General features: G+C 45.7%; 1 protein-coding gene across 1 annotated transcript in view; it reads left to right on the forward strand.

Annotated features, from left to right (window-relative positions):
- The first annotated feature begins 2077 nt into the window (after positions 1-2077).
- LOC119389639 (DNA repair protein REV1) overlaps positions 2078-14382 on the forward strand; it is a 32122-nt gene continuing 19817 nt past the window's right edge. Inside the window, exons 1-6 of the mRNA XM_037656995.2 lie at positions 2078-2312; positions 2443-2581; positions 3080-3245; positions 3356-3930; positions 9361-9619; positions 13888-14042. Of these exons, the coding sequence (XP_037512923.1) occupies positions 2250-2312; positions 2443-2581; positions 3080-3245; positions 3356-3930; positions 9361-9619; positions 13888-14042 (1357 nt within the window). The 5' untranslated portion in view covers positions 2078-2249. The remainder of the gene's footprint in view (positions 2313-2442; positions 2582-3079; positions 3246-3355; positions 3931-9360; positions 9620-13887; positions 14043-14382) is intronic.

Genomic DNA, 14382 nt, shown 5'->3' on the forward strand with positions numbered 1-14382 from the left:
AATTTCTAAAAGCGAAATAAACAAGTCCGAGAGAGGAACAGCGTAGCCAGGTTGCGAAAGCTTGAAATAAATAAATAAATATATATATATATATATATATATATATATATATATATATATATATATATATATATATATATATATATATATATATATATATATATATATATATATATGCACGCATATTCATATAAGAGGATCGGGCCCTTCCCCTTTCCCAAGCACTGAAATACGGGCTACGCCTACAGGTTCGCGACGAGGGCTTGACGGAATGTCGTCTGGTCGGCTGGTAGGGGAGGATCACCGTGAATAAATGTACAGGTAAAATGCATTCAATTCAAACACGTTTCGTGCCCCCCATGGGCGACCGGGGGCTAGGCTTGTTCACAGTCTCACCTCTCAATCTTGTCAAAACCAAACTCACTGGAACGGCGAAACGCCTGTTAATAGAACACATTTTCCTTTTTATCAGTAAAGTGGGTATTATTTATTAAACATCATAATACAGATGTTCACTGTCGCTTCTAAAAACATATTCACGTCTATTTTGTAGGTGAGTCAGGCTACCGAAAAAGATTGAGGAGAGTCTTGGTACGGTATGGTAACCCGTAATAGCGCACGACGCTGACGGCGCGTCGAAAGAAGGACGGGGCGCGAACAAAGAGGAATATCCTGTCTGAAACCGGGCCGGAGCCAGATTTTTCGTTTTGGGGCTGAAGGTTACAAAACTCCATTACTTTTTTACTTGTTTCTCCTCTCCTTTATTCTTTCTTTCTACATTCGGGGACGCTGCGCTTTGGCGGGAAAATGTCCCAGGTGCCCTGCTTTGGAGGAAAAGTCCGCTGCCGCACGCGGGATGGGGGGGGGGGGGGGATGTAATCATAGGCGTGCGAACATGGAGGGGGACAAGAGGGTGCCCCCCTAGTATAGCTCGTCTTTGGACTGCTTACTGATCGTAAGAGCCGCAGTGGGACGGTGTTGGAAAGAGGTGGCGGGACGCTGCGATGAAACTTCGCCCACTCCACCCCCCCCCCCCCTCTGAATTTTTTTTTTTCATTTTGCATGTGCATATTTTCACGCACACTTACAATGGTTCAACCCCCATTCCCCAGAAAATTCTGCTTACGTTAGTGCTGCCTGCACACGCCTACGGGTATAATGAGATGTTTCTGGGGAAGCCGAAATACGCATGGACACACACACACAAAGAATGAGTCAATTTTGTGATCGAAATTGGAAGTTTATTTACGCATGGTTAATTCCAGCAGTATATTACGATTCGTGCGAGAACGAAATGAGGAGGTAGCAATTAGAGCTAAATAATATGATCGTACATGCACGAAAAGGTAGTTTTAACACACACACACACGCGCACACACACATGGTCGTGTGTATGTGTGTGTTATACGTACTTCTACTCATTGGCGTGCGCATAGGCCAGGAGGGAGGTGTGGGGGGGAGGGCTGGTTTATTTGCCTCCCCGCCAACCGTAGCCAGGATTTTTTTTTTCGGGGGGGGGGGGGGAGGGGGGCAGTTGCTGAAAGCCTTGAAAAGGCCTATATTTATTATATTTTTCGGTAAAACAATCAGAATTTCAGGGGGTTGCCCCCCCCCCTCTCCCCCTCCCCGGCTAGAGGCCTGCCGCCAACAGTTCAGCTGGGGGCAGGGGATGAGGGATGATCAATTAACATCCCGCCACCCAAATCACTGGATCCGATACTGATCTGAAGGTCACCATCTACGAGCCTACTACGACAGCAAAACGAAATTTGATTTCAACATAGCCCTTTCCCATCTTCAAACTCTCCTCTTAAAACGCACCTCCCTAAATGCGCGTATCCATTGTCACTGTCCAACACACTTACTGCCATCTCTCCCCTGAAGCATCAGTGCGGTCCGTGAAGATCAAGCGGTTATGTAATCCGGGCGTACTACCCTGTTCTGAGATTGAGACTACTGACCCTGATCTGAGAGTTCGATTAGTCCGATGCCACATAATACGTGCTTTCAAACTTGCCGCTGAATATCCGCGTAGATGGCGCGTCGTTAGTGTTCGTTTCCTGTTTCCTGTGGAAAACCAATGAACGGATTGGAGGGATGCGGAAAGGCATGCGGGGCAATCTGCGCGCATATAGTGAGTTGTTGAAGCATTGCCAAGATGCAGACGCCCTTACGGACCTACCACATCGTACATTCGTAGCGCCAAACGCTGGGAATGACCATTCGACACCAATGAATGACCCCCGGTGATGGCAGCTATGGGCAAGCGGTCAAGGCGAAAGCGCTTCGGCCCCACGGGGTTCGAAGAATTTGTAAGGAGCACGCTTGTTTACTTGTTGCACGTTGCTGTAATTAGAGCACGTAATCTCACGACCCCCATTAGCTGCTGCGACCTCGAAGTCTCCAGATACGTGACCAACACTTGGTGCCGATTTTTTGCAGGGAGGCTACATGAACGCGAAAATTCAGAAGCTGGAGAACCAGTTTCTCAACAGTGCTCAAAACGAAATCGACTCCAGTCAAGAGGATCAGTCGTCAACGATATTCAAGGGAATCAGCGTGTTCGTCAATGGATACACAAGTAGGTCTCCCGTAGATGCAGTATTCAACTGTCCCGTCAATTGAAACGGTTGGCTTTTTGGTGCAGTTGCAACACCGTTACCTGCGTCATAGATCGCATCGCAGATAGCGATGTTGCACTGGGTCAGTGCTCTTCGCGTTGTATATGGAATCGATGTGATGCCGCATAGCACACGTGTTTACGCTTTCGCTCTTGTGCACGCGATGATGGATTGGGCTACCTCGACGCTGCTTGGGTGACGTGGCTCGTAAGTGTGCAACGTTATGAATTATAATGATCGTAAGCACGCTTCATGCATAACTAGTGGGCTATAAATGTCGCTCGCCGTATGATTTCTGCTTACAGTTGCTTATCTAAACATCACTTGCTCGTGAAAAGCGCTCGCTGGCCAACAGTCGCGAGCACAATCTAGTTGCTTCGACGTCTCGAATGTTCTCCAACCTATCCGCGGTTTTCTTGTTGACATGCGCGTTTCACTAACAAACCGTTCCATTACAGATCCCACTGCGGAAGAAATCAGGCGGATAATGATGCTTCACGGTGGCACCTATCAGCACTATTACAAGCGTAAACCCAATTGTTACATGATCGCAACAAACCTTCCACCGGCGAAACTATTAGACCTGAGGGACTACGTTGTCAAGCCAAATTGGATCTCTGACAGGTTAGTAAGATCTGTGTTTAGAATGCGTTATGAACATAACGTTTGTGAGTTGCTGTTATGTACAAACATTTTCTAACTGCCTTCCTTCTCTTCTTTCTTCACCCACTTAGTGTTCAAGCTGGGAAGCTACTGCCTGTTCAGGACTACCTTCTGTACACTCCAGATTTGAAAAACGGCCAGCAGAAGCTAAGTGTGGTGAGGTGTGACAAGCCATCAACATCAGCTGCCCCGTCACCAAGTTCCACGAGTCAAAACAACGACCAGGACAGCTGGCTATCATCCGAAAACAGTCACGACGAAGATGAACACACGGGATGTCACACCGAGAACAGTGTTCATCACACCGAGAACAGTGGTCAGCACACCGAGAACAGTGTTCACCAGGAATCAAAGAAGGATAACGTTGAGCCACGTAAAGCGGGGGATCCCGGATTCCTCGAACAGTTTTATGGGAGGTCACGGCTGCATCACATATCGACGGCGAGCATCAAGCTCAGAGACTACGTTGCCCAGAAGAGAGCCGTTAGCAGTGGTGCATTTGAGGGCATCGAAAAGTTGAAACACTATTTGGCTTCGAAAAGCTCGCGAGAGCAAGTGCCCATTGGTGAAGAAAAAGTGATCATGCATATTGACATGGACTGTTTTTTTGTTTCTGTTGGCCTGCGTACAAGGCCTCACCTAAAAGGTAAGCCTGCGTGTCCTGAAATCGTGAAAGTGCAATGTGCTGCCTGCTCCTTTGGCACACCATCCATAAGTTATTGTTTCGCAAAGACTTCTCTGCTTGACTCCAACCATACTTACATCACTCAGAAAATTTTAAAATCGGCAACAATTTCCTGGCTGAAAGTTCCTACATGACACCTGAACCTGTTTTATCTACCTATTTGTCAGTGATGATTGCTGTCAGCTAAGACTGTGTCTGCAGCACAGTACCGGTATACAACAAAAAAAGAGGTTGTTAAAGGGGTACTGACACGAAAATTTTCGGTTGTTTTTTTGTGTGATATGAAAGTCCAAGCCCTCAACAGCCTAGAAAAGGGGGTGTTAAGCGTGAGTGCACCCTGAAAAACTAAATACAGTGTGTTTTTATAAGGTAGTTTCGGTTCCTACTGTACCCTGACGTCACAACACGGCATGAGCTTCTCGTCACATGCTTGCACAATATATAGTGACGTTTCCACGGCCGCTCCGTACCATGGCTCCGTAGGTGACGCACAAGCAGCCATTTTGAATGTTTTGGTGACACACAAGCGGCCATCTTGGAAGTTTTGGTACTTGACGTCATCACAACTAGCCAGACTGCTGCATGAAGTCACCAGAATTAGTACTGTAGCCTGACGTCAAGCTGGTGTCGATGTCGGTAGGTGCGCCACGGGAAAATTGACTTTAATATTACATATAAAATATCAGCATTTGCTGAGCTTCACACTTGCTTAGAGCCGTCTCTGCATACAGGAGATTTGCACGGCACAGTAAACTCTCCTTCAAAAAAATGTGTCAGTACCCCTTGAAGTGCAGACGCTCATGAAATAAGTTGTAATATGCAGATTGCTGATGAAACTTGGAAGTTTCTCTAGCCAAGAAATTAAAGTAATAGCTTGGTATGCTTTGTGCATGGCACTAGTCATCCACTAGATGTGGAGGCCAGGGCCAAGCCTAACGGGTAAGGTTTTTGCCTCGTATGAGGGTGCAGCTTAGGGCTAGTATAACCTTTCCAAGCCAAGTGCACTGCAGTCTAGGCTTAAGTATTTGCAGAAGCAGGATTTCTCCATTCGTATCAGTGGGCTCAGAGAAGTACATTATTATTCGACAAGTACTTTAAATGGGTAATGACACCAATTTTCATAGCTGGCTTTACTCCGCCATACAAATCTCCTGCATACAGTGACTGCTCTGAGCAAGTGTAAAGCCTGAGAAATGTTATAAAGATATTGTATTTTGAGATAAGAGGCATTAATTTTCGCATGGCACACCTACTGACATCGACAATAGCATGGCATTAGAGACTACAGTGTCATTTCTAGTGGCTTTATGCACATTTGTGGCTAGTTGTGATGGCGTCAGGTACCAAAACATGCAAAACGGCCGCTTGTGCATCAGCAACGGAGCCAGAGAGCGCAGCAGCCGTAGAAACATCGCAATATCCAGCACAAGCATGTGACGAGAAGCTTGGATCATGTCATGCCATCAGGGTACAGTACGAACCAAAACTAGCTCCTAAAAACAGATTGTAATTAGTTTTTCAGCGAGCACTCACGCTAACCAGTGCATTTTCTGCGCTCCTGAGGCCATGGTGTTTTATTTGACACAAAAAAGAGTGGAAGAATGTTCTAGAATACCAGGTTAGCTGTAAAAGCTAGTGGAAGCTTAACAGCTGTGCAAAACCAGTTCACATGAATGCACGCTCGCCTTTCATTGCTAGAGTTTGCATGTACTGCTCAAGACCAAACTTTTTTTTTCTCATTGCCAATTTCCATGGTGCGTGAAATAGTGAGTGGTGTGATTGAGCTCAGAAAGCTTTTATTAGAATAGCTCATACATTTCACGCTTGTCTAGTCATGACCATCTGGCTGTTTATTTTGATTTTTCAAACATTGTTAAAGTAATCTGGGTGTTCTTTTCAGTCTACCTAAATCGTAGGCTGGCATATTGAGAAGTACAGTGCTCAGAGAATGAAACACATCAAAACATCAGCGTATCAACTGGCATGCACAATTGCTTGAGATAACCAAGTCATGTTGCTATGAATCTGGCCACCAAAGGTTGGCTCTGACGTAAGTGTGCGAGCCAATATTACACCTATGTGACATGAACTGAAGACGCCGGAATCAAATGTGCATTATTCGGCCCTGAGTCAACGCTTTTCATTCTGCAAGAGTTTACATGGAACTAATATTTGCGCCACACTTTTTGCATATGGACGAAACTGAGTACTAGTGACAAAATGGTGTCATTGAGTATGAACAGTAGTGGGTGCCAGTTTTACAGCAAAGCTGTATATGACTCAGATCCTGGGATTTCTCTGTTTGCCGTCGATCATGTGCGTCAGCAATGCACTTGGCCCCCGCTCGAACAACACTACCACTCCCCCCTCCCCCCTCCTATACCTCACCATGATGAAACACGGGTTTGTACCCCCCCCCCCCCCCCAAGACAAAATCCTGCTGACGCCCATGCTGTCGATAGAACAGTTCATAGAGAACCATTCCATGAACTGAAGCGAAAAGTGTATGTTTGCCGCATGGGAAATGCATGCGGCGAATGCGGCATGCATCTCCCATGGGAATTAAGCATGCATGTCACACCCCAGTGTTTGTTTCAATATGTAAAAGCACAAACCAAGTGTCAAAGTCACATGATAGATGATAAGGCACGTTGGAGCAATGCGAGGCATGTAGCATACATTGCATGATTTTTGCTTTGGAGACTACGGTTCCATGAACTGTAGTTTCTGGGAAGCAGCAGCTGTAGCATACGAATCAGGGAGGGAACTCTAGCATACGAAACCGCCTAGCAACTAATTTCATTTCTCTTGTGATAGCCCTATGGGAAGGCCACACATGGTTAGAACTCCTGAAGAACGGCATGAAAAGAATGTTCCAGTGCATTTAATTGTCTTGCTGTAAATTGTGTAATGTTGTGCTCTGCTCAGTCATTCAAATCTACATCAAATTGGCCTATCAGATTAGGTGATACCACTGCTTCACAAGCCAACCACCTTTGCAGCATGGATTGATTGGAGGTCATTTTTTACATTTTGTTTGTCCGGTACTGTCAAAGCCTGAAAGTGTTACATAGAGGAGTATGAACAAAAGTGTCAGTGACAGCTATTGTGAGTGGATGTGTATGAATGTAAGTGACCATTAGAAAGTGAGTGGATGCCAGTATGAGCATGAATGAGTGCCACTAAGTGTGAACTGATATCAACTATGGACATGAGTGAATCTTGTACCTCTTATTAAACTTAATTACGATACATATCACCCTCTCATTAATGCTATAGTATTCCTCTATATTGCCAGCTATATCTTTATGAATAAGGAACCCCACTCCTAGTTCTCTTCTGTCATCTAAGCCACGATAGCATTAAAATATAGCCACGATAAATAGCCACGATAAATTAAAAAAAAAATTAATATGCATAAAACTAAAGTAATGTGGAACAATCTTGGTAGAGAACAGCGCTTTGCGATAGGTGGCGAGACACTGGAAGTTGTAAAGGAGTACGTCTACTTAGGACAGGTAGTAACCGCGGAGCCGAACCACGAGAGTGAAATAACTAGAAGAATAAGGATGGGTTGGGGCTCATTCGGCAAGCATTATCAAATCATGAATGGTAATCTACCACTATCCCTCAAGAGGAAGGTATATAACAGCTGCATCTTACCGGTACTTACCTACGGAGCAGAAACCTGGAGACTTACAAAGAGGGTTCAACTTAAATTGAGGACGACGCAGCGAGCGATGGAAAGGAAAATGATAGGTGTAACCTTAAGAGACAGGAAGAGAGCAGAGTGGGTCAGGGAACAAACGGGGGTTAATGACATCATAGTTGAAATCAAGAAGAAGAAATGGATATGGGCCGGGCACGTAGCACGTCGGCAGGATAACCGGTGGTCATTAAGGGTAACTGACTGGATTCCAAGAGATGGCAAACGCGTGAGGGGGAGACAGAAAATTAGGTGGGTAGATGAGATTAAGAAGTTTGCAGGTATTACGTGGCAGCAGAAAGCACAGGACCGGGTTGATTGGCGGAACATGGGAGAGGCCTTTGCCCTGCAGTGGGCGTAGACAGGCTGATGATGATGATGATGATGAGTGAATGAATACGAGTGGACATGAGTAGGGACACGAGAGTGCCAGCTAGCATGATTGCACATAAGTGTAGGCAAGTAGAAAGCCTGCAGAAATATATGCGAGAGCATGGCCGGACTGAAGAGGCACGTGGGCATTCCTTCTTACCGCGTTCGCCATCGCTTTGGAAGCAATGGTAGCGTTTCTCGGCAGGTCACGTCACTACTCACCACGCGGGGCGCAGCGACCCTGCTGCATTTATATGGGCTTTTGCTTGCTGCTGCTGTCGTGATGTTTCTTCTACATTGTGTGTTGCTTGTGGCGTGCACATTTTGCACAGTGCTGATGCGGCTAGTCAGATGCGTGATTCGTGTGCCTGTATGCGTGCTTGCTGGTTTTTTTTTTTTGTATCTTAAGGGACATATTTTGTAGTGCAAAGCACTGAACTGGTCGTGGACAGGCCAGCGATACCATGTTGTACTGATATGTTCCGCATTGTAAGTCACAGTCATGTAAGACTCCAGACGTTTCCTTTTTATCAGTTCCCGAGTGATGCAGAATTGGTAACTGAGTGACTGAAAAATGCTCCAAGACAGCATTTTGGCTGTCAGCAAGTTTTTAATATTGCATAAATTGCATAATGGGGGCATGCTGCATGCAGAGTCTTTATTTTCATGGTAAATAAAAGTTTTTTTTCTCTGAATGCGCACTTCTGCTTCAGAGCTATGATGCGAATTTAAGCCCAGCATTTCGTTTCTTACCGCGCAAATGCTGCACGTCACGTGGAAATTTCTTTGCTGACTTACACCCATTCGGAGGCATGGCAATGGCTACAAGGTAGTTGTGTAGGAATAAGGGTGAAACAGTTTGTGTCAGTGCATGAAATGCAGCTATGCGAGCATGCACGGCCGAGAGGGGTGTGAACGCGCGCTCGCGTTTACCTTGCATGGACAGCAGTAGCGAACACAGCAGCAGGGTCACAGCAACACCCCGGTAGTGCAGTGGGAGGTGGAAACAGCCACATTGCGAAGGCCTAGGAAGAAATGCCTGCGTGCCTATCCACTCTGGCCATGATGAGGGGTATGAGGTGCATCAACTTAATGACTTGAGAAGCACATTGCATTCCTGATGTACTCACTTGTTGCGATGTGGAAAACAGGCACATATAGAGAATTGCAGTTTAAAAGATCTGACTTGTGCATCGCTAGTTTGTGTGTAAGCATTCACTTACCTTTATGCATTGTAGTTGCAGCTGCTTTAAGCTATAACATAATTGCACTAAGCTAATACTGCTCCTTTTCTTTCTTTTTTCTCTCACCAGGAAAACCAGTAGCTGTTTGCCATGGAAAAACATCTCTCGCTTCCATAAGCTCTGTGTCACTGAACTCTCAAACAGAGCGTAGTGACCTAACATCTTGTTCAGAAGTAGCGAGCTGTAGTTACGAAGCAAGAAAGGCCGGTGTCAAGAGCCGTATGTATCTGGGACAGGCGAGAAAACTGTGTCCAGGACTAGTGGCAATACCGTATGATTTTGAAAGCTACGATGAGGTCTCCAGGACCCTGTATGACGTCGTAGCAAGGTAAGCATCAATGTTGTTCCTCTTAGGCGCGGCATGTTGAACTTTTTCACCGTTGAGACCTCTGTAGGTCAGTTTTGCATTGTGGAGCAAAGCTGTCATAAGCTAGTTGAGTTGTCATAAGAAAACGAGCATTTGAAGTTCACCAGTTATTGAGAGCATGTGTACTATATGAATGAAAGTGGTGTGCACATGAAAGAAGAGCTTATTTGGGAACTCTGTCCATGCAACTACATGTATAGTGGACTACATTTCCCGACCCACCACGGTGGCCTCGTGGTTATAGTGCTTGACTGCTGACCCGAAGGTCGTAGCATCGAATCCCAACTGTGGTGGCCGCATTTCGATGAAGGCGAAATGCTAGAGGCCCGTGTACTTCGATTTAGGTGCACGCTAAAGCACACCAGATGGTCAAAATTACCGAAGCCCTCCACTACGGCGTCCTTCATAATCATATTGTGGTTTTCGGACGTAAGACTCCGACATTATTATTATTAGTAGTACATTCCCGATATGAGTATGTCAATTGATGCCATGTTAGCCAGGACAAGGGTGCCTTAAAGGGCATAAATTTTCTCCACCTCTTGTGCGGTGTAAAAGCCAAACTCCCTATGCGCGAAGATGCACGCGACAGCCACGAGCGATGCTATGAGCTACAAAACTAGCCGTTAGCGCGACGTGTCGCGTGGTCAATATCGCGCGATCGCTCAGTTTTTCAGATTTGGAATCCGTCGCTCGTCGCCCAGAAGTGCTGTGCTCAGACAGCCAATAGCAAAACACCGGAACAAGATGCATCAGTGACGTACTACTGATCGCCACCACTTTCTTATCGGCGCGAATCAACAACAACTAGGGCTGTGCGAATAGTGAATTTCGGAACCGAATCGAATACGAATCGAATAGTGATGACACCGAATCGAATACGAATACTAATCCAATACTCTTCGAATAGTTTTCGAATAGTAAGACAACCATTCTCAAAACGGTACTAGAACTACACAACATTTTTTTAAAAGAAATATCCACAAACTTTCACCAAAGAGCATTACGCTTACTTTTAACAGACTCAAATACCACAGTTATGAAAACTGAGGTAAGCTCGTACGCAGCAGCGACCCGAGCCTTCGAAATATTTTGTAACTGCAGGTTGAAATATAAAGTGACGGCAGATACTTTGTCGCCTGCTTTTAAATAAAACTGAGACATAATATCTAAACAATTTTGAACCGAACATCATGCATACAGCTAAGGCGGTAATGAAACAAAAACCTGCCATCGCAACATAGTCCTCGGCACTGAAGGCATGTAGACATCGGTGTTGAAAGCTGTATCTGCAAGAACAATTTACGCAAACACAACCCTTGCATCTATTGCTATTCATGAAGCTGAATGCAGGTGCACCTTCAGTTATTACAAGATGAAGTAAGGAACTGATTAATACGATGCAGCTGCAGCATATTAAAAACTGAGTGAGTGTGGAGCTTTCATTAAAAAACGCTTTCATCCGGCAATCAATATGTGTCGGTAGTTTCGCAAAAGCTTGGGCTGCATGCAAAGTCGTAATTTAGTGATTAAAAAAAGAAAAATGGTTTTTAACTGTTCCAAAATTTCATTGTTTTGGGATTGTCCCGTCGGCGCTAATTATTCTAAAACTATTCGAAAAATATTCGGTATTTCGAGTATGTACTATTCGATTCGAGTACCGAATCGAATAGTATGCTATTCGATTCGTTATTCGAAATTTTCGAATATTCGCACACCCCTAACAACAACGTTCATCAACATGGCCAACGGCGACGAGCGCAACATTGACGTTGTTGAACGTGAACGTGCCTTACAGGACCTCAGGGACGGTAACTACAAGTCCCACACCGTCTGTGATGCGGCTTGGCGGCATGCAGCAGCGGTGATGGGATCGAAAAAAATGCTGCAAGACAATAATAAACATCTTATGTACCATTATGCAACAAAACATCGTATTTTACATTGCATACTGCTCACAACGAGCCACTTTTGGCATGAGTAAATGCCTTCATGCCAGCAACAGTGGAAATCGCTCACCGAAGCCATCGCGTGAATGGGGCTTGCCCATCCAAGCAACCCCTTACGCGAAGACAATCTACGTCGCTGTCGCGTGCATTTCCGCATGTATGGGCAGCGCCTCCTCTATTTTTCAGTGCCTGGGCAACGCTCTCCTCGGGCCGTCGAGCGCGCGCTCTGCGTCCGCGCGCCGCTGCCGCGTGGCGGCGCTGTGCAAGTAGACTATGGGAAGCTGGCGCTGAACGGCCGCCCGCATCACGAAGCTCACGAATTCGTGTTTGCATCCGAGTTTAATTGCATTTGTGCTTCTTGCAGGCTTTCACAGGTACAGGGGCATGGAAAGAAACGCGAACATAGCGGCGCGCTGTTTTCATCACGCTCTAACCATGGTGGCAATAAAAAGATGCTAGATGTTCTTTTATTGTATCATGGATGATGTCGTCTTTTCATCAATCATCCAGTCTATAACCACTTGAAAATAAATGCGAAACAGCAAAGGATGCAGATGCCGCATGTTCGCGTGTCTTTCTAATCCCAGCTGTACGTATTACGCACGCAGTCTGTCAGGCCGTGCTGCCGGTTCGATACTTGCACTCGAGGTTGACAGTATTCGCGTTTTATTTTCTATTTCAGGCTATTGCAACCGCCCCAATGCCTTAGTATGTCATACTGGTGTTCCACTCTCCAAATGGAACTGAAAGAAATCGATCACGATTGTATTTTTTTTATTTCCCTTTATTGATAAAGAAAAAAAATCGCACAGGGTCCCTTATGCATTCATCTAAGACGACTGAAAGACGAAAGCCATCTTCTTCTTTTTCTTCTAGTCAATTTATTGAACATTTCCTGCCTCCCTTCGAGATATTTCTGCGCCTAACGTGGTTTTCTTACAGCCTCAAGGATCGAAGGCAGTGCAATGTTTTTGCACATCAGCGGAGGCATGCAATGCCTCCGTGATCAGCTCATTTTGACCAAGCGAAGATGTAATATGACGACGTCACGTGATGTGACGTCACGATGATGTCACAAAATTTTATTATCTGTGACGTCATATGATGACGTCATCACATAATTACTTTTTGCATCACTCGTGCTGACGCCGCCGACCGTCAATTTTCGCGTTTGATCTAAGGCTTTCGCCTTAATACACTGTTCCGCTGTCGTTCCATGAAATTGCAGCTGCCGCTGGTGTTCGGTAGAGGTTGCTTGCAGTAATTAAGCGGGAGAATTGGTCTCCTAATACATCTTCAACAGAGGCGTAGCCAGAAATTTTTTTCGGGGGGGGGGGTCAACCATATTTGATGTATGGTCGTGCGTGCGTTTGTATGTGTGTGTATATATACGCCAGCAAAAGTGAAAAATTTCGGGAGGGGGTTGAACCCCCCCCCTGGCTACGCCCCTGATCTTCAACTACACGAGAATATGCAGCCGTCGTTTACGACGTGAAGATTTCATAGAATATAAGAAGCGGCGGCTTAAGAAGGATGCAGTAGCACCCGGTTGCAACAAATGTAATTCTCAAAAGCTTTACGAAGGGAGCGGGTGGTCGCGTATATTCCTGGAAGCAGTCTAGTGACATTTCATGTTATTTAGCGCATGAACTCCAGGCTTGCGTATAGTGTGCTACACCAGTAGACGGTAGCACGCATCGGGGAACTTTAAGCGCCCAAGCTTTCAGTATTAGATCCTGGCAAATGCTGCTTTCGAAAGTCGACTTTCACACAGTCAAAAACCGACTCTCAGTCAAGCGAACGTAACGGTGACAAAACAATTCTCCGCGCATCACTGGCATGCGCTCTCTGGTATTGGGCTAGCAGACGACGCGCGAGCGTCTCGATCAAATAGCCGCGAAAGACACGCACCTTCGAAATGGGCTGGTTGCCCAGAACAAGTGCTTCGTGATTACAGCTTACAAGTTTTAATTATACTTTAAACACCGCGAATACAGCCGAAAACTGAACCATATAGCAGCTCCGAATGCAGCCACGGCATTCGTTTCCGCGAGCGACGACGCGATGGCAGGTCTACTACGGTGGCGGCGCCCGGCGGCTAAACGACGCACTAACGCCGACGGTCGGTTCCCATTGCGCTCCGCTCCTTCGCCCAGGCACAGAAAAATAGAGGAGGCGCTGGTATGGGGTTTGGCCTTAAATTGTTAGAGCAGCAATCCAAGAGCTTCACCCTTTTTCCGTTAGTGAAAGGTGATTCACATGAACGTGTTTTTCATGCAGTTTCACGTTGGACATTGAAGCCATCAGCTGTGACGAGATGTTTGCGGACGTCACCAATGTTCTTCAGCAGGCCAGCTGCTCACCAAATGAATTTGCTGAATTTTTGAGAAAAAAGATTGAGGAGAAGACGCTCTGCACTGCATCAGTGGGTTTAGGTACGCAAACTTTCTACATGAAACTTCACCTGTCTGCTATTGCACCACAATGGACCTGCTGTAAAGTGGCTCCAGCAAGATCTTCTTGAGCCAATTTACAGCAAGATGTGCTGTTATCTGTGCCAATGACTACACAAGGCGATGGGAGAACTTTATTGCTTTATTTCAAGCAAATTTCGCTGTATGTTTTGTTGTCATATAAGGTCTATGAAATTTCTAGTGCAATGCCTTATAGTGTACAAAAGTGTTTGATGCCATGTTACTAAGCTGCACATTCTATTAATGCAATGGTAAACAGTGAAGCATGAAAATAATGCTGATTTTAAGTACATCCACCCAG

This window comes from Rhipicephalus sanguineus, chromosome 4 (assembly GCF_013339695.2).
Source record: "Rhipicephalus sanguineus isolate Rsan-2018 chromosome 4, BIME_Rsan_1.4, whole genome shotgun sequence".
Taxonomy (NCBI): domain Eukaryota; kingdom Metazoa; phylum Arthropoda; class Arachnida; order Ixodida; family Ixodidae; genus Rhipicephalus; species Rhipicephalus sanguineus.